General features: G+C 45.2%; 1 protein-coding gene across 1 annotated transcript in view; it reads right to left on the bottom strand.

Moving 5' to 3' along the window:
• Positions 1-27,515, bottom strand: part of LOC123761594 (metabotropic glutamate receptor 8-like) — a 260,562-nt gene that overhangs the window by 60,306 nt on the left and 172,741 nt on the right. The window contains exon 7 of the mRNA XM_069328943.1: positions 8,862-9,002. Within this exon, the coding sequence (XP_069185044.1) occupies positions 8,862-9,002 (141 nt within the window). The remainder of the gene's footprint in view (positions 1-8,861; positions 9,003-27,515) is intronic.

Here is a 27,515-nt window from a genome sequence, read left to right as displayed (position 1 = left end):
GGGATATATATATATATATATATATATATATATATATATATATATATATATATATATATATATATATATATATATATATATATATATATATATATATATAATTGATTGTTATATATAATTGATATATATATATAATATGACGGGGCGTTACCTAACGCCCCGTAACTCTGATGCTCTTATTGGTCGCCCGGATGGTATCACAGTGAACCCCTGGAAGAATGGCAAGCAGTTGGTATGGGACTACACGTGCGCATCAACCCTGGCTAACACCTACATTAACCTCAGTGTTGCACAAGCAGGTGGCGCTGCTACCCACAGGGAAGCAGCCAAATCCCGTAAGTATAGAGAACTGGATCACCACTACAATTTTGTCCCCATTGCTTCTGAGACGCTCGGCGCCTGGAGTAAAAGTGCTACCAGTTTTTTGAAGGAACTGGGTTCTAGGCTCATTGAAACAACAAGGGACCCGAGAGCTGCAAGCTTTCTTTTCCAGCGCCTCAGTGTGGCGATACAGAGGGGAAATGCGCACTGCATCCAGGGTTCCTGCCCGCCATCTGAGGAGCTGGAGGAACTCGACAACCTATGACAACCATCTTTGTAACCCATATGTAACTCCTTTTTTTGTAACAAAGTTCAAATAAAGTAAATATATATGTGTACATACAAAAGAATGGGGGTGGTAGGAGAAGGTAATATTAGTGTTCAGTGAGAAACCGCAAGGTCTCCTCTGAATACTTTTTATTTTCTTCTCCGAGGCTATGGGTCCCCACATTGGCACCAGAGGTGGTACCCTCACAAACTTGATATATGATATATATATATATATATCAATTATATATATATTGATATAGGGGGGGGTACCACCTCTGGTGCAAATGTAGGGACCCATAGCCTCAGAGAAGAAAATAAAGAGTACTCAGAGAAGACCTTTTGGATCCTCACTGAACACTTTGATATTTTCTTCTCCTACCACCCCTATTCTTTTGTTAAGTGTGTATATTTATCTAACTTTATTTGAAAATGTCATTACACAAAAAAAGTTACAATATTGATTACATACAGGGTACAAGGCTGCTTGTCACAAGTTGAATAGCTCCTCCAGCTCCTCAGATGGCGGGCACGAACCATGGATGCAGTGAGCATTTCCTCTCTGGATTGCCACACTAAGGCGCTGAAAAAGAAAACTGGCAGCTCTAGGGTCTCTAGTTGTTTCGATTAGCTTAGACCCCAACTCCTTTAAAAAGCTAGCAGCACTTTTACCCCAGGCACCAAGTGTCTCTGAGGCAATGGGGACAAAATTGTAGTGGTGCTCAAGGTCTCTGTATTTACGTGACTTGGCCGCTTCCCGGTGATTGGCAGCTCCTCCTGCTTGTGCAGCACTGAAGTTAACATAGGTATTGGCTAAAGTTGAAACGCAAGTGTAGTCCCACACCAACTGTCTACCATTCTTCCAGGGGTTCACCGTAATTCCGTCTGGGCGACCGACAGGCTCATCAGAGTTGCGGGACATTAGGTAACGGGGCTCTCTCTCTGCTGGACAACCGGCTGTGGTAAGGCTTCTCTTAATAATATTGATATATATATATATATATATATATAATTGATTATATATATATAATATATATACACTGATTGTTATATTGTTATATAAGTGTGTGTTTTCTGTAAACTGTAACATTGCAATAAAATCAAATAAAAAAAAAAAAATAAATAATAGGGGTGGTAGGAGAGGAAAAGATTAAAATATTCAGTGAGAATCCACAAGGTCTTCTCTGAACACTATTTATTTTCTTCTTCGAGGATGTGGGTCCCTTTAATTAAACCAGTGGTGGTACCCCTATATATATATATATATATATATATATATATATATATATATATATATATATATATATATATATATATATATATATATATATATATGCAATTGACGATCACAAAACACATCATTTTATGCGGAAAATCCACAGAGAAATATGAAATGAGGTGAACGTTTCGGCTTTGTTAAAGCCTTTGTCAACACCAGACTGACTAAGGAGAAGGGAGAAGGGGGGAAGATATATAGGCCGACACCTGACCACCCCATCCCAAGGGTTGGTCAGGTGTAATTAACCAAAACAGGTATAGCTTAGCTTAGAATGGTCAAAGAGGATTAAGCGGTCAGAGAATAAGGATGAAAGATTAAAGAATCATGAGTGTGTTCATGAGGCTTTTCTTTAATCTTTCATCCTTATTCTCTGACCGCTTAATCCTCTTTGACCATTCTAAGCTAAGCTATACCTGTTTTGGTTAATTACACCTGACCAACCCTTGGGATGGGGTGGTCAGGTGTCGGCCTATATATCTTCCCCCCTTCTCCCTTCTCCTTAGTCAGTCTGGTGTTGACAAAGGCTTTAACAAAGCCGAAACGTTCACCTCATTTCATATTTCTCTGTGGATTTTCCGCATATATATATATATATATATACCACGCCGTTGGTAAGCACTGATACCTACCAGGCCGCTGGTTCAAACCCTACATTGCTTTAAACAACTTTTGCACACATTAATCAAGTCATTGTGATTTCCCTAAAGGGCCAGAGAACACTATTACCCATATGCGAGCTATTTGTAGAACCGTTTGGGTTGAGCACCAGTTCCCCGTCGCCAGAATTCGTAGTAGATTCAGTAAGGTCCCAAGGTTGAATAGCTTTTAGCCTGTCACGGTAGCTATCGTGACGCTACCTTAGTAGTATCAAGGTAGTCAGTCTACTACCGGGATAGACCCAGCAAGATAACATGTCACTGAATTATGATAACTAAATGATTGTAAACATCTTAGCGCCTTGATAACAGGTTGCGGATTTTAAGGAACTTGAAGCAGGATTAATGTAACAAATTAACATAAAAATATGGTGATGACATTAAGATAACAAGATACGAAAATAAGATAACAAGATACGAGATTAGAGTAATATAAATATGGACAAAAAAAAACATGAGAATATTGTATAAATAAAAAGCAATGTAATGGGATCAAAGTAGAATTGTTATCTATAAGAGCAAGATATCGCAATCAAAGCTAGGAAACGTAAAGGGAATAAAACACCTAAAGCTCCACACCCCAAAGATCCTCAACAGGAAGCCGAAGTACTGGCAACCAGGTTTGCAGAGAGAGCAGCCAGCAATCAACTTCCACCAGATGTATTAGCAGTACAGACCGGACTAGAGGAAGAAAGGTGGCACAAAATCCTTACAGCATGTGAAGAAGTCTCTGACACTAATGCCCCCTTCACACTGGATGAGCTCAATCGGGCTAAGAAAAACTCCAAAGATACATCCCCTGGAGCCGACAAAATAACCTATAAAATGATTAGAAACCTCGGCCCAGAGGGAGACGCTGCATACCTAAGGTTAATTAATTTAGCCTGGACTTCTCAAACTAGACCTTCTGCTTGGAATAGAGCAGACATAGTGCCGATCCCAAAACCCAAAGATCCAGCTAATCCCAGGCCCATCTCTCTCCAAAGCTGTGCAGCCAAGACGGCTGACAGAATGGCACTCAACAGACTGGAGTGGAAAATGCCTAAACTGCACCATGATATGTATGCCTATAGAAGAGGGGTTGGCACAGTGGAATGTATTATAACTCTGTTAGCCCACTTGAATGACAGACCAGGAATGCTGATATTCCTGGACCTCGAAAAAGCCTTTGAACTGGCTAGCGCCCCAGCTATTCTCTGCTGCCTCATTGACAAAGAGGTCAAAGGCAACCTGCTCTCCTGGACCAAAAACTGTCTCATAAACAGAGAAGCAAGAGTAAAACTTCATGGCACAGTCTCTGAGTACAAAAGACATGAAAATGGTACACCGCAAGGAGGTATTCTTAGCCCTCTTCTCTTCAACTGTTTAATGGAAAGAATAATGAGGTTGAAACTCCCACATCACTGCAGGCTGCTAAACTACGCGGACGACTTTGTCATCATCATAAAAGGAAGGGATGCGGCGCGCCTTGCACCCAAATGCTTAGACTGCATCAGTAAAGAGGCAAAACAGATTGGGATCAAACTCAACCCCTCAAAGTCAAAGGCCATGCCCATAAAAATAGCGAAGCCCAACATCCAACTCACAGTACAGGGTCAACCAATAGAATGGGTCGACACCTATCAGTATCTAGGAATCATCCTGGACACACACATGAATTTTAATGCTGAGGTCACATACTTGAGAGAGCGAACTGCGGCCCGGACGGCAATCCTCAGGTCGCTAACCTCCCTTTCTGGAGGAGCCAGTCTGCAAGTCCTTCGCACATACTATGTACAGGCAGTCAGATCAGTGATCGATTATGCAGCACCTGCACTCACAAATCTATCACACCAACAGTGGAAAAAGCTTGAAGTTGCCCAAAACAATGCTATGAGAGCTGCACTGGGAGCCCCCATGTGGACGAGGCTTGAAACTCTTAGACTGGAGACGGGTTTGCCCTCTCTACAAGAAAGAATATCACAAAGGACAGCTACAATTATCAGTAAGATAATTATTTCTTCTGATCCAATCCCAGTACGGCAGGCCTTGGTGGTTGGACTAGGCCAAAACAATGGAAACTCTTGGGTTGCAAGAGCAGGAAAAGTCATAAACAGACTACATTTAAAAAACATGATTCTTGATAGAGAGGGTGATCATCCACACCCAAATTACACTCCTTCCGCCCCGTGGGAAGAGCCTACTTTCAAAATAGTAATAGAAAGTCTCCCAATGAAAAAGGCTGCCTATGATCCGACAATCCTAAGGCGCATAATAGAAGAGCAAATGTATAGCATAGCAGTAGCAGGAGCCACCCACATCTTCACAGACGGATCAGTGGACACAGAAAATGAGAGTGCTGGCGCTGCTCTTTGCACGACCAGCGTTCAGGCATATTGGAGACTGGGAGGACTAGTATCATCAACCCAAACTGAGCTGTTCGCCATACAACAGGCATTCGCATATGTGATTGCACAAAACACTCAAAATGCAATCATACACACAGACTCAAAAGCTGCACTTCAAATACTAGGACAAAAACAGTGGAAAGATAATGTGGAAATAATTACCACCATTTTGTATCAAGGAGCAGTCGCTAAAGGCAAAGGCCTCAACATAACTTTAAACTGGATCCCATCCCATATTGGAATCCCATTAAATGAAAAAGCTGATGAAATTGCTAAATTGGCAACTCGTCATCCAGTGATACATAAAACAATTCAACCCAGCCTAGAGAACATAAAAAACATCATCACCAAAAAACTCTCACACCTCAACAAAGCCTACCTGCACCAGAGAATAGCTGAAGGTTCGCCATCTGCAACATGGTATCTTCAGGCAACCAAATTAGAAAGGTTAAATATCCCAAAAGGAATCCACAGGGAAATAGCAGTTAGGCTATATAGACTACGTCTAGGTTACAGATGCAACTGGGAGATTGGTGAAACCCGACAGAGAGAGTGCATCTTCTGCCAAACTGTCACAGAAAAGCCATTACTTCACTATCTTCTGGAATGTGAAGCAACCAATGACCTTAGAAGAGCTTTAAGAGTTCCTGAATCATGCAGTGGCCACCCTGAAGCCATCAACACAGCCACTCTCCTGGTCAACAAAGGTGTCCAGCAGCTGGACACCCTCATAAAGACTGTGAAGCAGTATCCTCCCCCACGATAACAGCTTGATGGTTAAATGCAACCTCAGAACACTGGGAAAAAAAAAATTAATTAATAATTACGGGAGACATCTCCCGTCATGCAGGGTGCAGTCGCACCTCCACAAATCTCCAGTATCAGCTCTTGATACTGGTAATGGCTCAAAAGGGCCACCACTTACGGGCTATTCATGCCCGTGCCACCTTTTGAGTGGCTTAATCTTTATCATCATCTTCTCCTTAGTCAGTCTGGTGTTGACAAAGGCTTTAACAAAGCCGAAACGTTCACCTCATTTCATATTTCTCTGTGGATTTTCCGCATATATATATATATATATATACCACGCCGTTGGTAAGCACTGATACCTACCAGGCCGCTGGTTCAAACCCTACATTGCTTTAAACAACTTTTGCACACATTAATCAAGTCATTGTGATTTCCCTAAAGGGCCAGAGAACACTATTACCCATATGCGAGCTATTTGTAGAACCGTTTGGGTTGAGCACCAGTTCCCCGTCGCCAGAATTCGTAGTAGATTCAGTAAGGTCCCAAGGTTGAATAGCTTTTAGCCTGTCACGGTAGCTATCGTGACGCTACCTTAGTAGTATCAAGGTAGTCAGTCTACTACCGGGATAGACCCAGCAAGATAACATGTCACTGAATTATGATAACTAAATGATTGTAAACATCTTAGCGCCTTGATAACAGGTTGCGGATTTTAAGGAACTTGAAGCAGGATTAATGTAACAAATTAACATAAAAATATGGTGATGACATTAAGATAACAAGATACGAAAATAAGATAACAAGATACGAGATTAGAGTAATATAAATATGGACAAAAAAAAACATGAGAATATTGTATAAATAAAAAGCAATGTAATGGGATCAAAGTAGAATTGTTATCTATAAGAGCAAGATATCGCAATCAAAGCTAGGAAACGTAATTAATAAATAACAGAGAGTAATCAAGTTATACGAACATAATCAAGACAATAAAACGCAATCACAATAATGAAATGTAATCAAGATAGCAGAACATAATAAAAAATAGAACGGAATCAAGATAGCAAAAATTAACAAAGACAGAGGAATGTAATTATGATATCAGGAATTAATCAAGATAGCGGAACGTAATCAGGATAGCAAAAAGTAATCAAGATAGCGAGACGTACCGATAAACTTGACGATTCTGATGTATCGTAGCATCTGCTGGCCTGACAGGGAGAGAAGGATAGCCAGAATAATACAACCACAATGAGATAGCAGGTTCGTATAGCAGGAAAAGAGTACAAAGATAACAGGAAAAAAGTAACGAAACTGGGAACGTACAAATATAGCAGTGAAAGCAGCTAGATAAGGCAAAACAAGATGATAGCAGAAAAAGTCACAAAATAAAAGAAAAAGCAACAAGATAACGGATAGGCAACTTAATAGGAAAAGCAACAAGATAACAAAAATTAAAAACAAAAATAAAGAAAGAGCACCAAGATAACAGGAAAAGCAACAAGAATTAAAAAAAATCAAAAGATAACACTGAGAAGCAGCAAGATAATGTAATAACTTACAGATGGCTTTCATGCTATCGACGATCTGGGCCGAGATTACACACACACTGATGTTATAAGGTCAAGATAACACGAATCAGCTTGAGAAAACAGTTTTAGAAAACGCTAGGAAGATAGCAGAAAGCAATAACGAATAAGTCTGTTTGGTGGACTTATTCCACTAGTAAGATAACAACGTACTGGAGTGAACGATATGGAAAAAAATGCAGAATAGATCCAGTGAAGAGCAGAGGTGCCATAGGCACAATCAGAGAACACTGTATAAACATCAGAGGTCCGCGGTTGTTCAACGTCCTCCCAGCGAGCATAAGAAATATTGCCGGAACAACCGTGGACATCTTCAAGAGGAAACTAGATAGTTTTCTTCAAGGAGTGCCGGACCAACCGGGCTGTGGTGGATATGTAGGGCCTGCGGGCCGCTCCAAGCAACAGCCTGGTGGACCAAGCTCTCACAAGTCAAGCCTGGCCTCGGGCCGGACTTGGGAGAAGTAGAAGAACTCCCAGAACCCCATCAACCAGGTATCAAGCAGGTGTAGTGTTGTGGTATAGGGCTTTTTGGGATAATGCTAAATATAGCACAAAAAAAGATAGCAAGATAGAACAGAGAAATCGAGCGATCATAATTAACACAAAAATCTAATTATAATTAAAGTGAAAAAAAAACTGTCCTAGAAAAGTGTACTTAAGAGGGTAAGATAGCATAATAGACAGCATGATCAAGATATAATATATAGTAGTATCAAGATAGCAAAATAGACAGTGGTAGTAAAATAGTTTGATAGACAGTAGGATCAAGAAATAACAATAGACAGTAGAATCGAGAAAGAACAATAGACAGTAGGATTAAGATATCATAATAGACAATATAGTCAAGATAGTATGATATACAGTTGGATCAAGATACCATAATAAACAGTTGAATCAAGAATGCATAATAGAACGGAAGGATCAAGATAGCCGAATAGATAGTAGGATCAAGATAACCGAATAGATAATAGGATCAAGAGAGAATAATACAAAGTAGGATTAAGATAGCATAACAGACATTAGGCTCAAGATTGCATAATAGGAATGTATGAAGAAGAGAGCATTATAGACAGTAAAACCAAGATAGCATAATTGACAGTAGTATCAAGACTGGTTAAAAGACAGTAGGATCAAGATAGCATAATAGAGACAGTAGTATCAAGATAGGTTATAATAGACAGTATTATCAAGATAGCAAAATATAATAGGAAGATCATGATATCTTAATAGAACAATAGGTTCAAGATGGCATGATCAAAATGGCGGATATCAAAAATGAAGAAACCATTCCTGATGAAAGGAAGCAGGATATGGAAGCAGAATAAGATAACAAAACAAAGATATCAAAATATTATAACCGATATAGCAAAACTTACCATCGTAGAGGCGCCGTCTCTCGCCTCATTGGCCGCCTCCTCACTTGACGAAACATATAACCAAAAAAAAAGCAGGATAACGCGATAGCACACCGTCCATAACACGATATCAGGGGTCAAGGCACTTACCGGGGCCGACGGAACTGACTGGGCGAAGAGAAACGAATGTGTGTCTTCTAGAATCAACGTCTCGAGCAAGATAACCAAGATAGCCAACGTCTCGGCGGGTTACTTACCGATAAAGGAGACGTTTCTGATGTAGTGTAGCATCTCCTGGCCTGACGGGGAGGGCAGGGCGGCCTCACATAGGGTCAGGTCTCCGCACTTATCTTGAAGGAGATTGTGGAAAGCCCAGGCCAGTGCATACACTGCGTCCACTATAGAGGGGGGAATGAACAGTAGATCAGTATTCCCCCAGTATACATATGCGTACACATACGCACACCACACGTACATACACACGCATACACATATATACATAAGTCACAGGTATATTAAAGTTATTTTTCATTCAGTGTAGTTAATATATGGGATTCGTTAGGCAGTGATGTGGTGGAGGCTGGCTTCATACTCAGTTTCAAGGGTAGATATGATAGAGCCCAATAGGCTTGGAAACCTGTGTATGCCAGTTAGTTGAGAGCTGAGAGGCGGGACCAAAGAGCCGAAGCTCAACCTCAGGAAGCATAATTATATAAGCACATTTATGAGAGCACACACACGCACACACACACACTTGTATACCATGCAAGGTGATGGAGAAGATCGTGAGAAAAAACCTGGTAACACATCTGGAGAGAAGGGACTTCGTGACAAATCGCCAACATGGGTTCAGGGAGGGTAAATCTTGCCTTACAGGCTTGATAGAATTCTACGATCAGGTGACAAAGATTAAGCAAGAAAGAGAGGGCTGGGCGGACTGCATTTTCTTGGATTGTCGGAAAGCCTTTGACATAGTACCGCATAAGAGGCTGGTACATAAGCTGGAGAGACAGGCAGGTGTAGCTGGTAAGGTACTCCAGTGGATAAGGGAGTACCTAAGCAATAGGAAGCAGAGAGTTACGGTGAGGGGTGAGACCTCCGATTGGCGTGAAGTCACCAGTGGAGTCCCACAGGGCTCTGTACTCGGTCCTATCTTGTTTCTGATATATGTTAATGATCTCCCGGAGGGTATTCATTTTCTCTCAATGTTTGCGGACGATGCCAAAATTATGAGAAGGATTAAGACAGAAGAGGACTGCTTGAGGCTTCAAGAAGACCTAGACAAGCTGAAAGAATGGTCGAACAAATGGTTGTTAGAGTTTAACCCAACCAAATGTAATGTAATGAAGATAGGTGTAGGGAGCAGGAGGCCAGATACAAGATATCATCTGGGAGAGGAAATTCTTCAGGAGTCAGAGAAAGAAAAAGACTTGGGGGTTGATATCACGCCAGACCTGTCTCCTGCAGCTCATATCAAGAGGATAACATCAGTGGCATATGCCAAGTTGACTAACATAAGAACGGCCTTTAGAAACTGATGTAAGGAATCTTTCAGAACATTATATACCACATATGTCAGACCAATCCTGGAGTATGCAGCCCCAGCATGGAGTTCATATCTTGTCAAACATAAGACTAAACTTGAAAAGGTTCATAGGTTTGTCACCAGAATAATACCCAAACTGAGGGATATGAGTTACGAGGAGAGACTACGGGAATTAAACCTCACGTCACTTGGAGACAGAAGAGTTAGAGGGGACATGATCACTACATACAAGATTCTCAGAGGAATTGATAGGGGTAGATAAAGACATGATATTTACCACAAGGGGCACACGCACTAAGGGACACAGGTGGAAATTGAGTGCCCAAATGAGCAACAGAGACTTTAGAAAGAATTTTTCAGTATCAGAGTGGTTGACAAATGGAATGCATTAGGCAGTGATGTGGTGGAGGCTGACTCCATACACAGTTTCAAGTGTAGATATGATAGAGCCCAGTAGGCTCAGGAACCTGTACACAAGTTGATTGACAGTTGAGAGGCGGGACCAAAGAGCCAGAGCTCAACCCCCGCAAGCACAACTAGGTGAGTACACACACACACACAAGCTTCCTCGCAGCTGAATGGACAGTGCTCGGGGGAGGGGGGGGGGGTCGTAGTCTTAAGGGCCCGTTTTCGATTCCCGGTCAAGGCGAAAACAAATGGGCAGAGTTTCTTTCTTTCATCTCACCCTGATGCTCCTGTTCATCTAGCAGTAAATAGGTACCTGGGAGTTAGACAGCTGCTACGGGCTGCTTTCTGGGTGTGTGTGTGTGTGTGTGTGTGTGTGTGTGTGTGTGTTAGAAATATATGTAGTAGATATAAGAGGAAAAATAGATTGGTTATAGTGCGGAATCCAAGAGTTAATAGCTCGATTCGGCAGATACAATAATATATACAAATCCTAAATACACACACACATATACACACACACATACACACACACGACAGCAGCGTACTCTGGCACAGGCAAAAGTTAGAACATCATTCAAAAACCTAAGTGAGGAGGCATTTAGGGCGCTTTACACTGCCTACGTGAGGCCAGTCTTAGAGTATGCCGCGCCATCATGGAGTCCCAAACTGAAGAAACACATAAGGAAACAGGAAAAGGTTCGGAAGTTTGCTACTAATCTCGTTTCAGAATTTCAAACAACGGGACATGAAGAGCGACTGAATCTGACGACGCTAGAGAAAAAAAAAAGAGGGAACGCTGAGAAATGATGCAGACATATAAAATACTTAGGGTGATTGACAGAGTGGAAATAGACGAAATGTTCACAATGGATACCAACAGAACGAGGGGACATGGATGGAAGCTAGAAACTCAAATGAGTCACAGAGATGTTAGGAAGTTTTCATTTAGCGTGAGAGTAGTGGGAAAATGGAATGCACTTCAGGAGCAGGTTGTAGAAGCAAACACTATTCATAACTATAAATCTAGATACGATAGGGAAATAGGACAGGAGTCATTACTGTAAACAACCGACGGCTAGAAAAGCATGATCCAAGAGCCAATGCTCGATCCTGCAGGCACAAATAGCTGATTAAAAACCCAACCCCCCTCTCCCATCCCCCAAACACACCCCCCCCCCCCACTCTCATAACCCCACAACACAACACTCCAGAGTTATGAGTAGCCATAACCTCACAACACACCCCTACCCCCCCACCCCCTCTTCCACAACTCATAACCTCCCCATCTAAAAGCCAAAGCTTCAACAGTTTAATTAAAACCGCAATATATATGTTGTTTTACGAGGCCAGGCAATTTGGGGTTTAAGAGCCGTGTTGGCGATAGATTGTCAACACGTTGCTCGCATGATTAAATAAACGGTATGTGTAAAATGCAATTGTAAAAACAACTATTTTTATACCTGACGTCGGACGGGGGGCACTGGACGGTCCTTTAACAGCATCGACACGAAACACTGACAGATAGTCAGACAGACAGACAGACTCCAGATAGGCTGGCGTAGGATACAAGTTCTTAGCTTGCAATTTCATATGAACACTCTTAGTTAAACCATGGGAGACGGTGGGTGGGAGAGAGAGAGAGAGAGAGAGAGAGAGAGAGAGAGAGAGAGAGAGAGAGAGAGAGAGAGAGAGAGAGAGAGAGAGAGAGAGAGAGAGAGAGAGAGAGAGAGAGACAGAGGACAGGTGAAAGGTCATTTAATACATCTTTCCCATAAGAGAAACAATATCCTTCGCAACATATGTAACAACTACCTAAAATATAGCACACCCTACCTTCCCCTTCCCTCCCTACCTTTCTCCACCCCTCCCTTCCTCCCTCCCACCCTACCTACCTGTCTACCTTCCTTCCTCCTTCCCTCTGCCCCCTTGCTTCCCCTTCCTTCCCTCTCTCACTGCCCCCCTTGAAGCATCATCACCCCTGGCGTTGTCCCCAAGTCACCCTTGAAGCACCATCACCCTGGGGTAGTCCCCAAGTCACCCTTGAAGCACCATCACCCCTGGGGTAGTCCCCAAGTCACCCTTGAAGCACCATCACCCCTGGGGTAGTCCCCAAGTCACCCTTGAAGCACCATCACCCCTGGGGTAGTCCCCAAGTCACCCTTGAAGCACCATCACCCCTGGAGTAGTCCCCAGGTCACCCTTGAAGCACCATCACCCTGGGGTAGTCCCCAAGTCACCCTTGAAGCACCATCACCCTGGGGTAGTCCCCAAGTCACCCTTGAAGCACCATCACCCCTGGGGTAGTCCCCAAGTCACCCTTGAAGCACCATCACCCCTGGAGTAGTCCCCAAGTCACCCTTGAAGCACCATCACCCCTGGAGTAGTCCCCAAGTCACCCTTGAAGCACCATCACCCCTGGAGTAGTCCCCAAGTCACCCTTGAAGTACCATCACCCCTGGAGTAGTCCCCAAATCACCCTTGAAGCACCATCACCCCTGGAGTAGTCCCCAAGTTACCCTTGAAGCACCATCACCCCTGGAGTAGTCCCCAAGTCACCCTTGAAGCACCATCACCCTAGGGTAGTCCCCAAGTCACCCTTGAAGCACCATCTCCCTGGGGTAGTCCCCAAGTCACCCTTGAAGCACCATCACCCCTGGAGAAGTCCCCAAGTCACCGTTGAAGCACCATCACCCTTGGGTAGTCCCCAAGTCACCCTTGAAGCACCATCACTCTGGGGTAGTCCCCAAGTCACCCTTGAAGCACCATCAGCCCTGGCGGAGTCCCCAAGTCACCCTTGAAGCACCATCACCCCTGGAGTAGTCCCCAAGTCACCCTTGAAGCACAATCACCCCTGGAGTAGTCCCCAAGTCACCCTTGAAGCACCATCACCCCTAGAGTAGTCCCCAAGTCACCCTTGAAGCACCATCACCCCTGGAGTAGTCCCCAAGTCACCCTTGAAGCATCATCACCCCTGGAGTAGTCCCCAAGTTACCCTTGAAGCACCATCACCCCTGGAGTAGTCCCCAAGTCACCCTTGAAGCACCATCACCCCTGGAGTAGTCCCCAAGTCACCCTTGAAGCATCATCACCCCTGGCGGAGTCCCCAAGTCACCCTTGAAGCATCATCACCCCTGGAGTAGTCCCCAAGTCACCCTTGAAGCACCATCACCCCTGGCGGAGTCCCCAAGTCACCCTTGAAGCACCATCACCCCTGGAGTAGTCCCCTAGTCACCCTTGAAGCACCATCACCCCTGGAGTAGTCCCCAAGTCACCCTTGAAGCACCATCACCCTGGCTGCCCGCCAAACTCTCTTCATTAATTATTAACTAACTCTAGACTAGCAGCATGCCGCCCCTCCTGCAGCTGCTGGTGAGGGAAGGAGGGAGATGGGAGGGAGATTGGATGGAGGGAGGGAGGGAGAGAGAGGTACACAGAGACAAAGCACAGCCATAAAATGCTGTTAAATGACATCAGTTCAAGTAGCTGATAAATTCATAAGTTACCCATATAAAAGATTAAAGAAAACGTTTCTGGCTAAATTTAATATAAAATCCTCAGGTCTCAGAAGAGGCGACACAATACACAAATGATCCCAATTAATCATGCATACCCTAATAATAAGGAATCAAATACACTAAATAAAAACAAACCCAACCGTTTCTGTTCACCACCAGAGAGGGGGGGGGGGGCAGCCATTGACTGAGGTTCTTGTGGTGAAGCCTGACATTTTTAGGCCATTTATTTACTAAACATCACTCCACAAGGGTATGTATATATATATATATATATATATATATATATATATATATATATATATATATATATATATATATATATATATATATATATATATATATATATATATTTTTTTTTTTTTTAATGTAGGGACCCATAGCCTTGGAGAAGAAAATAAAGAGTACTCAGAGAAGACCTTGTGGATCCTCACTGAACACTTTGATATCTTCTTCTCCTACCACCCCTATTCTTTTGGTATGTGTGTATATTTATCTAACTTTATTTGAAAATGTCATTACACAAAAAAAGTTACAATATTGATTACAATATTGTAATAATTATATATATATATATATATATATATATATATATATATATATATATATATATATATATATATATATATATATATATATATATATAAGCTGTGAGACATTCTTAATGATCTAAATGTCACGTGTATAACACCTGTACTTTACACGTGTTATCATCAGTTGTTTATGGTGTTAAAGTTGTTGGCAGGTGAATTTTGACCGCAGGAGTTGACCAGGCCGGCCAGGACCACGTGGCCGGCCGCCAATACCTGTACAGTACGGGGTCAACACGTGTCCGGGGGGTATCTGATTTTTTTTTTTAATTTTGCCCCGAGGGGCGAGAGTATTGGGCAGCGCCACTCATTCTGTGAGTGGACACACCGCCATAGTGACAGTATTGGGCAGCGCCACTCATTCTGTGAGTGGACACACCGCCATAGTGACAGTATTGGGCAGCGCCACTCATTCTGTGAGTGGACACACCGCCATAGTGACAGTATTGGGCAGCGCCACTCATCCTGTGAGTGGACACACCGCCATAGTGACAGTATTGGGCAGCGCCACTCATCCTGTGAGTGGACACACCGCCATAGTGACAGTATTGGGCTGCGCCACTCATCCTGTGAGTGGACACACCGCCATAGCAGCATGTACAACACTCCCCAATAGGAAGAAAACCCGCTGGGTTGTTCATCCTGTCACTTGTACCCAGACACAGCTGGGACTTGCTTATCTGTCTCAAGTGAACAGCTCCTCAAACAAGAAGATTAACATCTGTCAACACTTAAAAGCTTACGTTATCTTGCGGGTGCAAAATGGAAGAATCTTTTAAGAACAGTATCAATATTTGACAAATAGTGTTTTCCTAACTCAAACAATGTGGGGTTTATTATTCTACACATATTCCTAATGTCTCTCAGGTGTTCACATTCACGTAGATAAAGGGTGTCTGATGTCGAGTGACCCGCCATCACTATCGAAATAGCTCAGGCCAATTTAAAATTATAACTAGCATGTAGTAGAGTAATTTAACTCTTAGTAATTAAATTGACCGTTTAATTACGGTAAGATTAAATTATGAAACACCCCCTCTCCCCCCACCCAAAAAAATGTGTGAAGGGACATTGACTGGTGATAATTAAATAAAATAATTGATAAATAATAACTGATAAAAATACAGTCCACTCACAGGTATTAAATAAGTAATAAATACAATCTCTTGAATCAATAATCAAAGCAATCACTGACATATATGTCCCTCATCTGTGCAGCATCCCAGGGTTGGGTAGAGACATCAGAGTCGTCTCAGGGATAGATAGAGACATCAGAGTCGTCTCAGGGATAGATAGAGACATCAGAGTCGTCTTAGGGATAGATAGAGACATCAGAGTCGTCTCAGGGATAGGTAGAGACATCAGAGTCGTCTCAGGGATAGATAGAGACATCAGAGTCGTCTCAGGGATAGATAGAGACATCAGAGTCGTCTCAGGGATAGATAGAGACATCAGAGTCGTCTTAGGGATAGATAGAGACATCAGAGTCGTCTCAGGGATAGGTAGAGACATCAGAGTCGTCTCAGGGATAGATAGAGACATCAGAGTCGTCTCAGGGATAGATAGAGACATCAGAGTCGTCTCAGGGATAGATAGAGACATCAGAGTCGTCTCAGGGATAGGTAGGGACATCAGAGTCGTCACAGGGATAGGTAGAGACATCAGAGTCGTCTCAGGGATAGATAGAGACATCAGAGTCGTCTCAGGGATAGGTAGGGACATCAGAGTCGTCTCAGGGATAGATAGAGACATCAGAGTCGTCTCAGGGATAGATAGAGACATCAGAGTCGTCTCAGGGATAGGTAGGGACATCAGAGTCGTCACAGGGATAGGTAGAGACATCAGAGTCGTCTCAGGGATAGGTAGAGACATCAGAGTCGTCACAGGGATAGGTAGAGACATCAGAGTCGTCTCAGGGATAGATAGAGACATCAGAGTCGTCTCAGGGATAGATAGAGACATCAGAGTCGTCTCAGGGATAGATAGAGACATCAGAGTCGTCTCAGGGATAGATAGAGACATCAGAGTCGTCTCAGGGATAGATAGAGACATCAGAGTCGTCTCAGGGATAGATAGAGACATCAGAGTCGTCTCAGGGATAGATAGAGACATCAGAGTCGTCTCAGGGATAGATAGAGACATCAGAGTCGTCTCAGGGATAGATAGAGACATCAGAGTCGTCACAGGGATAGGTAGGGACATCAGAGTCGTCACAGGGATAGGTAGAGACATCAGAGTCGTCTCAGGGATAGTTGTGACCACCCTCAGTGACAATGTCTTGTACCCCCAAAAGATTTATTTTGTAAAGACAACATTAATCTGTTGTAATTTATTGTATTAGCTTCTTCCAAGATGTAACACGAAAACCTGTTTATTAACCCAACTGTATTGATCAGAAGAAGTAATCAAATTTGATTTTATGACTAGAGTTGAACCCGGCTGTGCCCGGGTCTCTCTCTCTTCCTCCTTTCTCCTAGACTGCCCCCCTTCTATCATTTCTCTTTCCGTATCACGTTCTCTTCTCATCTCTCTCTCCCCCTCTGTACTATTCTTCCCTCTCTCTCCTTCCCTTTCCACCCACTCCCCTTCCCACTACCTCTTTCCCTCTCCATCCTCTCTCCTCTCCCTCTCTCTCCCCCACCACCAACTGTCTCGATATGCAGACGATGAGTCACAATAACGGGGCTGATGATATGATGAGCAAACCCCCACACACACCTGAAGACTTGATCAAACACCTGACTTGATAATGGTCCGGAGACGGACCGAAATGTCCTCGTTTTTCCTCATCTTCTGGTGTGTGTGGTTTGGTCTTTGTCAACTCTCTCTCTCTCTCTCTCTCTCTCTCTCTCTCTCTCTCTCTCTCTCTCTCTCTCTCTCTCTCTCTCTCTCTCTCTCTCTCTCACTCTCTTTCTCTTTCGCTCCCTATATGTCTGTCTCTGTCTGTCTGTCTCTGTGGTGGCCTTTATTTCTCGTTGTGTCTTTTATTTCTGTTTCAATTCTTTTCTGTTTACCTTCCTGTCTCTCTCATTGCCCTGGTCGACACTGTCTCTATGCAGACTCATCTCTGTCTGTCTGTTTGTCTGTCTGTCTGTCTGTCTGTCTGTCTGTCTGTCTGTCTGTCTGTCTGCCTGTCTGTCTCTTCATTTACTGTCTCTCATATAAATAATATAACATTCTACCATTGCCGTGTGGTGGGGGGGGGGGGAGGCTAGCGGTATGAAATATTTAAAAATATATATATAATAGTTAACCATTTGTTTTGAGAATTTAAGATTTTTTAGAATTTTGAGAATTTAAGAATTTTTGAGAATTTGAGAAATTTTGAGAATTTTGAGAATTTAAGAATTTTTGAGAATTTTGAGAATTTAAGAATTTTTGAGAATTTAAGAATTTTTGAGAATTTGAGAAATTTTGAGAATTTTGAGAATTTAAGAATTTTTGAGAATTTTGAGAATTTAAGAATTTTTGAGAATTTAAGAATTTTTGAGAATTTTGAGAATTTTTTGAGAATTTTGAGAATTTAAGAATTTTTGAGAATTTTGAGAATTTAAGAATTTTTGAGAATTTAAGAATTTTTGAGAATTTTGAGAATTTTTTGAGAATTTTGAGAATTTAAGAATTTTTGAGAATTTTGATGCCGTGGAAGAATCGTGTGTTTTATGCTGCTAGGGTGTAAGGGAAAGGCTTATGTGAAAGCATTTTCTTGGATCACAAGTACTTAGCTTGGCTTGTGTGAAGGAAATGCTTGAACAAATGCTGTTGGACATGTTTGCAGTGTAAAGGTAAGACAGTATAGCCAGTGCACATGTGAATTTGGGACCATTCGAGGGCATTTGTAATGTCTGATATTGCTTGCAAGTGTTCGATTCGTTTAGAGAAAATTGATCCCTTCATCTTTCCGTAGTTTAAAATATTGAATGGATGATTGTGCTTTAATATTGAAATCCAGCACAGGACCTATTAAACTATTGTGTCTGCGGACAGGAGGGGGTTATTATGACTTGTGAAAATTAGTAGGAGTAATGAGGAGGGTTCGAAGCCGCCGTCTAGGTACTCCCCAAGCACACGCCCTCAACCACTGCACCATGACGTGGTGGAAAAAGCAATGCATCTTGGGTTTAGTGGTCTATTGTGTGTGGGTTCTGTGTACCAAGTGTGCGGGTTCGAATCCTCCTCATAGCTCCTGTGAAGAGCTATGAGGAGGATTTCAAATTTCTCATTGAATCATCACGTTAATGCGATTTCTACTGGTACTCTCTGATTGGGTGATTAATCAGACCTCTTGTAATTGGTCAATTCATAATCAAGTCTGAACCTAATTGGTCGGATTAAGAATTTTTAATTTGGATGAACTCGTGTGGAAAGACATTTGTTCTAAAACACTCTCAAATTACTCGGAATATAACAGGGTCGTTAGACTAGGAATGTGAACAATATCAGTAGATTGACGGTTGAGAGGCGGGACCAAAGAGCCAAAGCTCAACGCCCGCAAGCACAACTAGGGAAGTACAACTAGGTGAGTACAGGGAGAGAGAGGGAGGAAGGTAGTTATCAGGGGAAACCGCCAAGCCATTACGACTATATATCACATGGAAGGGGGGTCAGGATAAGGATTTGGGATGGGACGGGGAGGAATGGTGCCCAACCACTTGGACGTTCGGGGGATTGAACGCCGACCTGCACGAAGCGAGACCGTCGCTCTACCGTCCAGCCCAAGTGGCTGGACGGTAGAGTGAGGAAAACGTGACTTATCTTCACCACAGGCCTGGCACTTACTAATGAGGTCATGCTGATGAGGTCGTTTTAGAGAGGTCGTGCTGATGAGGTCGTTTTAGAGAGGTCGTGCTGATGAGGTCGTTTTAGAGAGGTCGTGCTGATAGGGTAATGCAACAGAACTTTTAACGTAATTGTACTCACCTAGTTGAGCTCACGGGGGTTCAGCTTCAGCTCTTTGGTCCCAAATTTCTAACATCAATCAATTGCCATTCCGATTCCTTAGTTTATTAACCCCTTTAAAACCCCACACTTAAGACTGTGAACGGAGCTGTGGAAAATTTCCACCAAAATGATAGCATAACATAGGCCTGGAGGTCGACAGGAGGCCTGGAGGTCGACAGGAGGCCTGGTCGACGACCGGGCCGCGGGGACACTAAGCCCCGGAAGCACCTCAAGGTAACCTCAAGGTAATATGTCTGAGTAACACGGTCTATGGAAGCACATGGACCAGGCTGGCTATTTACAGAACTAGCCAAGCTCTCCCAAGACAGAGAGTCAAGTCTTGGGATACCTTACCTTGAGGTTACCTTCAGGTGCTTCCGGGGCTTAGCGTCCCCGCGGCCCGGTCGTCGACCAGGCCTCCTGGTTGCCGGACTGATCAACCAGGCTGTTGGACCAGGCTCGCAGCCTGACGTGTATTCAGCACATTTGCACACTTTTGTGAATACCATCACAGGGAGTATCTTTAATGGATCCATACCAGGATATGTAATAACATATCTAATAGCTATAAGCATATCATGGTAATACTCCAAAATAAATGCATATACTTAATAAACAATTGTTTATCCAAATGCGTTTGGTTAATGATAGTATAAATGGATCCTTGAAACAGGCAGGGGCAGATATACCCGCCCTGGGGTGTGGATCGCATGAGTGTCCAGACGCTGTCGCGAGAGTAAACATTGCTTCTTCACCTTATAAGGGCACCCCACGATGGGAACTCCTGGTTCAACCAGGACGAGCGGACGTCTGGACATCTGCTCCACCTGGGCACCCCACGATGGGGACTCCTGGTTCAACCAGGACGAGCGGACGTCTGGACATCTGCTCCACCTGGGCACCCCACGATGGGGACTCCTGGTTCAACCAGGACGAGCGGACGTCTGGACATCTGCTCCACCTGGGCACCCCACGATGGGGACTCCTGGTTCAACCAGGACGAGCGGACGTCTGGACATCTGCTCCACCTGGGAGCCGCCAGATTGCATTCTCTTTTGCAATTTTGGATTCCGATACTGCAGGTTTGGCCTTTCTCTTCAGCGGTTTGGATTGATACAACGCCTGGCCCACATATGACCTCGGGGTCACAGGATAGTTGATAGATTTGGAACGCTTTCTCTCTGGTTCTTTGGGTGGGGTGCCGGTGTTCGGCGCCGGCTTGGCCGAGAGGTGCCGTGAGTTGGTGGGTCTTGGTGGGCTCCTGGTGTGCCCTCAGTCGTGGTGGGCTCCTGGTGTACTGTCAGCCGTGGTGGGCTCCTGGTGTGCCCTCAGCCGTGGTGGGGTCCTGGTGTGTCCTCAGTCGTGGTGGGCTTCTGGTGTGCCCTCAGCCGTGGTGGGCTCCTGGTGTGCCCTCAGTCGTGGTGGGCTCATGTTGTGTCCTCAGTCGTGGTGGGCTCCTGTGTGTCCTCAGTCGTGGTGGGCTCCTGGTGTGCCCTCAGCCGTGGTGGGCTCATGTTGTGTCCTCAGTCGTGGTGGGCTCCTGGTGTGTCCTCAGTCGTGGTGGGCTCCTGTGTGTCCTCAGTCGTGGTGGGCTCCTGTGTGTCCTCAGTCGTGGTGGGCTCCTGGTGTGCCCTCAGTCGTGGTGGACTCCTGGTGTGTCCTCAGTCGTGGTGGGCTCCTGGTGTGCCCTCAGCCGTGGTGGGCTCCTGGTGTGCCCTCAGTCGTGGTGGGCTCCTGGTGTGCCCTCAGTCGTGGTGGGCTCCTGGTGTGTCCTCAGTCGTGGTGGGCTCCTGGTGTGCCCTCAGTCGTGGTGGGCTCCTGGTGTGTCCTCAGTCGTGGTGGGCTCATGTTGTGCCCTCAGTCGTGGTGGGCTCCTGGTGTGTCCTCAGTCGTGGTGGGCTCCTGGTGTGTCCTCAGTCGTGGTGGGCTCCCCGGCCGCCTCAGCCGTGGTGGGCTCCTGGTGTGCCCTCAGCCGTGGTGGGCTCCCCGGCCGCCTCAGCCGTGGTGGGCTCCTGGTGTGCCCTCAGCCGTGGTGGGCTCCTGGTGTGCCCTCAGTCGTGGTGGACTCCTGGTGTGCCCTCAGCCGTGGTGGACTCCTGGTGTGCCCTCAGCCGTGGTGGGCTCCCCGGCCGCCTCAGCCGTGGTGGGCTCCTGGTGTACTCTCAGCCGTGGTGGGCTCCTGGTATGCCCTCAGTCGTGGTGGACTCCTGGTGTGCCCTCAGCCGTGGTGGGCTCCTGGTGTGTCCTCAGTCGTGGTGGACTCCTGGTGTGTCCTCAGTCGTGGTGGGCTCCTGGTGTACTCTCAGCCGTGGTGGGCTCCTGGTGTGCCCTCAGTCGTGGTGGACTCCTGGTGTGCCCTCAGCCGTGGTGGACTCCTGGTGTGCCCTCAGCCGTGGTGGGCTCCTGGTGTGCCCTCAGCCGTGGTGGGGTCCTGGTGTGTCCTCAGTCGTGGTGGGCTCATGTTGTGCCCTCAGTCGTGGTGGGCTCCTGGTGTGCCCTCAGCCGTGGTGGGCTTCTGGTGTGCCCTCAGCCGTGGTGGGCTCCTGGTGTGTCCTCAGCCGTGGTGGGCTCCTGGTGTGCCCTCAGTCGTGGAGGGCTCCTGGTGTGCCCTCAGTCGTGGTGGGCTCCTGTTGTGCCCTCAGCCGTGGAGGGCTCCTGGTGTGCCCTCAGTCGTGGTGGGCTCCTGTTGTGCCCTCAGCCGTGGTGGGCTCCTGGTGTGCCCTCAGTCGTGGAAGGCTCCTGGTGTGCCCTCAGTCGTGGTGGGCTCCTGTTGTGCCCTCAGCCGTGGTGGGCTCCCCGGCCGCCTCAGCCATGGTGGGCTCCTGGTGTGCCCTCAGTCGTGGTGGACTCCTGGTGTGTCCTCAGCCGTGGTGGGCTTCTGGTGTGCCCTCAGCCGTGGTGGGCTCCTGGTGTGTCCTCCGCCGTGGTGGGCTCCTGGTGTGTCCTCAGCCGTGGTGGGCTCCTGGTGTGCCCTCAGCCGTGGTGGGCTCCTGGTGTACCCTCAGTCGTGGTGGGCTCCTGGTGTGCCCTCAGCCGTGGTGGGCTCCTGGTGTGTCCTCAGCCGTGGTGGGCTCCTGGTGTGTCCTCAGCCGTGGTGGACTCCTGGTGTGCCCTCAGCCGTGGTGGGCTCCTGGTGTGCCCTCAGCCGTGGTGGGCTCCTGGTGTACCCTCAGTCGTGGTGGGCTCCTGGTGTGTCCTCAGCCGTGGTGGGCTCCTGGTGTGCCCTCAGCCGTGGTGGGCTCCTGGTGTACCCTCAGTCGTGGTGGGCTCCTGGTGTGCCCTCAGCCGTGGTGGGCTCCTGGTGTGCCCTCAGTCGTGGTGGGCTCCTGGTGTGCCCTCAGCCGTGGTGGGCTCCTGGTGTACCCTCAGTCGTGGTGGGCTCCTGGTGTGCCCTCAGCCGTGGTGGGCTCCTGGTGTGCCCTCAGTCGTGGTGGGCTCCTGGTGTGCCCTCAGCCGTGGTGGGCTCCCCGGACCTCGGACCTCGGCTGAAACCCGCAGCTGACGGAGCTGCCAGACGCCATTACAAGACCACAGTAATGAACACCACTACTCGCTCTGGCGTAACAAGAGAGCTAAGGCGGAGCAAAGTAAGACTGTGAGCTCCGTACCTGCATGTTAATAAAATAAGTTGGTGGTGTTTTGAGAGATTTGGATCCAATATCTTTGTGCCACTAACTTCATTTATTGCAAGTTCTGTTATACTATTGGGATTACGAGCCTACCTCAGTAAATAAATTACTTGCCACTATAATAAAAATATACTTACTAAGTTAACTAATATTTGACAAATAAATATTTAATATATTGCAATTGCTTAAAGATAAATTAAAGTATACATTTGCAATAGATAAATTTATAGCAATAAAGAATTACCAATCTTGTCATTGTTTATAATATAATTCATATGTGGCAAGATACCAGAGTTAAGGGATAGACTAAAATAATTTACAAACGAATCAGTGCTAGCTGCATTTTATATACATATTTTTATTTTCTTTACCAAATAGTAGAATGGTTATTTTCATGCGACCGGTAAATGAAAGTTGTACCATTCTTGTTGGATCACCCTGAAGCTGAGCCATGTAGGGAACACAGAGGATAGATACAGTCCACTACCCCACGAAGAAAGCAACAGTTTCCTAGTGGTCAGTAGGATATGACTACTGTCATTGTAGATAGCTAAGTTTGCTGTTATGTTAGTAGTTAGATATTTTTTTAGGGAGTCGAAAATTTTCAAAGACACAGGAGCCAGCCTCGCCCTCTTCATTTCTTAGTTCACGAAAAACCTTACAATATCTCTGTGGCCCATTTTGGTAGTTTCTGTATGTGTCCCCATGTTAGTCTGTCTTTGTTTGCCCTGTCTATTCTCTTGAGGATTTTATATGTGGTGATTATGTCTACCCTGCTTAATAGTTGTTTTTATCCAGTGAAGTGAGATTTAATTTCTTTAGTCTTTGTAGCTCATACTTCTCAGCTCTGAGTTTCATCTGAAAAGAATTCATCTTTCATTCATTTCATTTGAGATTCATCTGAATTTTCTCTAGCTTCACTTTATGTTTAATGACGATAGGTCACCATGCTAGCGCTGCATATTTCAGATCTCGTCTGGCATAGGTAGTATTTAAAGTCCTGAAATATTTCTTATTCATATTTCTAATGGGAGTTGAAAGAGGACCAATCTAGCATAAACAGCTGAAGGAATTCGTTTGGAAGACGAGTTTATTAGGATCACAATCTCTGAAGCCTTTTCTCTTTCTGATTCCAGAAGAGATTCCTCTTCCATTTTGCACTTTTCATCCGGCTTCCTGTTCCCAACTTCTAACTTCATTATTTTGCATTTGCTTGTGTTAAAATCAATAGCCACCGCGAATTTTGTTCAGGTTATGGCATACTTCAGCCGCATATATCCTCCTCATGAACTGTGTTATCATCCAACAATGAGAAGAATGAGTCTCTCACTCTCTGGGATATTATTTAAAACGATGAGGAACAAGATGGATATCTAGTGTTAACTTCCTCCGAAGTTAACACTTGACGGAAAGTTAACACTAGAATGATGACCAGACCACACACACTAGAATGTGAAGGGACGACGACGTTTCGGTCCGTCCTGGACCATTCTCAAGTCGATTGTGAAATCGACTTGAGAATGGTCCAGGACGGACCGAAACGTCGTCGTCCCTTCACCTTCTAGTGTGTGGTCTGGTCATCATACTTTAGCCACGTTATTGTGGCTCATCGCCTGCTTAACACTAGAATGTTGCTAGCTTCTACACATTCGGCCACTCAGAAGCCTCTCCTTTCACTGTGACTCTCTGTCTTCTGTAGCATAGGTACTCCCTTGCCCCACCTGAACATCGGCCTGTCCCTCCTCACTGTGTCTCCAACCAGTCTCCTCTTGGGTACTGTGTCCCTCCTCACTGTGTCTCCAACCAGTCTCCTCTTGGGTACTGTGTCCCTCCTCACTGTGTCTCCAACCAGTCTCCTCTTGGGTACTGTGTCGAAGGCTTGCCATCAGTCCGGATAATAGTCAGTTTTCTCACATCGCTTTGGCCAGCTGTTGCGATATACAGGTTCTCATCTCCAGGTGTTCTACTGACCTATTTCTTACTGTCTTCTGCATCACCTCGTGTGGTATGCAAGGATCACTGACCTATAGTTTAGGGCTTCCTTTTTTATTGTTTCTTTTGTATATTGGCACGACACTGATGCATGGATGTACACACATATATTTATGAACAAAAGACGTTCACATGTAGAAATGATTTGGACAGCGTATTCTTTCACCTGATGCCTCTAATCACCAACCGTTTGGGGTGGACGGTAGAGCGGCGGTCTCGCTTCATGTAGGTCGGCGTTCAATCCCCGACCATCCAAGTTGTTGGGGCACCATTCCTTCCCCCGTCCCATCCCAAATCTTTATCCTGATCCCTTCCCAGTGTTATATAGTCACATTGGCTTAGGGCTTACTTAGTACTTTCTCCTCATAATTACCTTGTATTATCTATTGAAGTAGCAGGAAGTAGGGAGCAGGGAGCTAGGTAGCTGTTGTGGGTAGCAGCCCAGGGATGTGTGTGTGTGGGGGGGGGGGGGGGTGTAATATGTAGTAGACTATAGATGGGGTACCAGTATGAGTGACCAGGGGCCAGATTCACGAAAGCACTTACGCAAGCACTTACGAACGGGTACATCTTTCGTCTATCTTTCACGGCTTTGGTTACATTTATTAAACAGCTTACAAGCATGAAAACTTCCCATTCAACTGTTGTTATTATTATAAACAGCCTCCTGGTGCTTCGGAGCTCATTAATTATTTAATAATTGTAAACAAAGCCGCCAAAGATTGAGAAAAGATGTACAGGTTCGTAAGTGCTTGCGTAAGTGCTTTCGTGAATCTGGCCCCAGGTCTCTGTCTTTCTGTCTGTCTCACTCGCTATCTTCCTTCCTTCCTCTCATCCTCACTTTCTCCCTCTCTCTCTCCCTTCTGTTCTCTCCCTCTCTCCCTCCCTCACATTCTCTCTCTCGGAACACACATTTCACGCTCCCAGCAAACAAAAACATACCCTCACCAGCGTGTAAACACTGTATGATAAACTGTTTATATTTTTTTAATTAAGACATTGAGTCACGTCTACATTTGTGCAGCTGACCTAGACTATATGAGGGCGAGCGCTGAGTGTGTCAAGCACCAGCTACGAATATTTTTTTTTATTAATACATGAGGTACATCTGCATTAGTGCAGCTACCCTAGACTATATGAAGTGGAGTACAGTGTGTCCAAAAAGCTAACTAGGTGGTGCTAAAAAAAAATCCCCATCACACAGGATGGTTAGTCATACAGAAGCATCTGATGGGCAGTCTGCACTGGCAGACTCCGGAAGAATTTTGAGGATATCATCAACACAGATTGAATAAGGCAGCAGTGGTAATACAAGTCCCCATCTCGCAGGATGGTTAGTCATACAGGGCCATATGTTTAATAGCCTGCACTGGCAAATTTTGGGTATACTGTGAGGATATCTTCAAGAACACGAGAGTGAATAAAGTAATTGCAAAGCTCCAGGTACCTCATGCCAACTGGTCTGAAAGGTCTAATAACTGGGCACTCAGTGATGTAGTGCGGGAGATCGTGCCGTAGTTCCTGCTCACAGAGTTTGCATCTGGAGTGCTCAGGATTGGGAGACCCGTCACCTGCAGCCACCTGCCACAGGTAACGGTAACCCAACCTGATCCTTGCAACCACTGTGTCGCACAGTCTAGTGGACGTTTAGTGCTGTCTATAGATATAGGTTTCAGATCTGAACAAATCATAGCTTTTTATACTAGTACTTTCAGGTCGTTAGGAGTCAGTAATTTCTTTCCTATCAGACCTGAGTGTTTGGACGACGAACAACCGTAACACAAAAAATGAAACACTCTATGGAAAATCAAACCCACATTTCAAATATCATAGGAGTCACTATGGTTTTAGCAATAGGACCCGATCCTACCTAATGGGGGGCACGGGTGTCGACCACGTGGTGCTTTAGGTGCAATCGATCACGATTTAACTTGATTATGACTGTAATTTAACATTGCGTGCGAGGCTACCAGTAACTGTATTCCCTTTTCTTTTACACATAAAGATATGATAAAGTTTGTCGCCAGGACATTCGACAACCTACTTTTGAATATGCAGGGCCCAAGAGCTAACCGCTCGATCCTTTAGGCACAAATAGATCAATGCGCACACACACACACACAAATATACACGCAAACCCAACACACGTGTTTGCGTGGGTGTGCGTGGGTCTTCACACACACACACACACACACACACACACACACACACACACACACACACACACACACACACACAGAAACAAATGGGCAAAGTTTCTTTCACCCTGAATGCTCCTGTTACCTAGCAGTAA

Source organism: Procambarus clarkii, chromosome 22 (genome assembly GCF_040958095.1).
Source record: "Procambarus clarkii isolate CNS0578487 chromosome 22, FALCON_Pclarkii_2.0, whole genome shotgun sequence".
In the NCBI taxonomy this organism is placed as follows: Eukaryota; Metazoa; Arthropoda; class Malacostraca; order Decapoda; family Cambaridae; genus Procambarus; species Procambarus clarkii.
The sequence above is the reverse complement of the archived record's forward strand: the minus strand, read 5'-3'. Positions and strand labels throughout refer to the sequence as shown.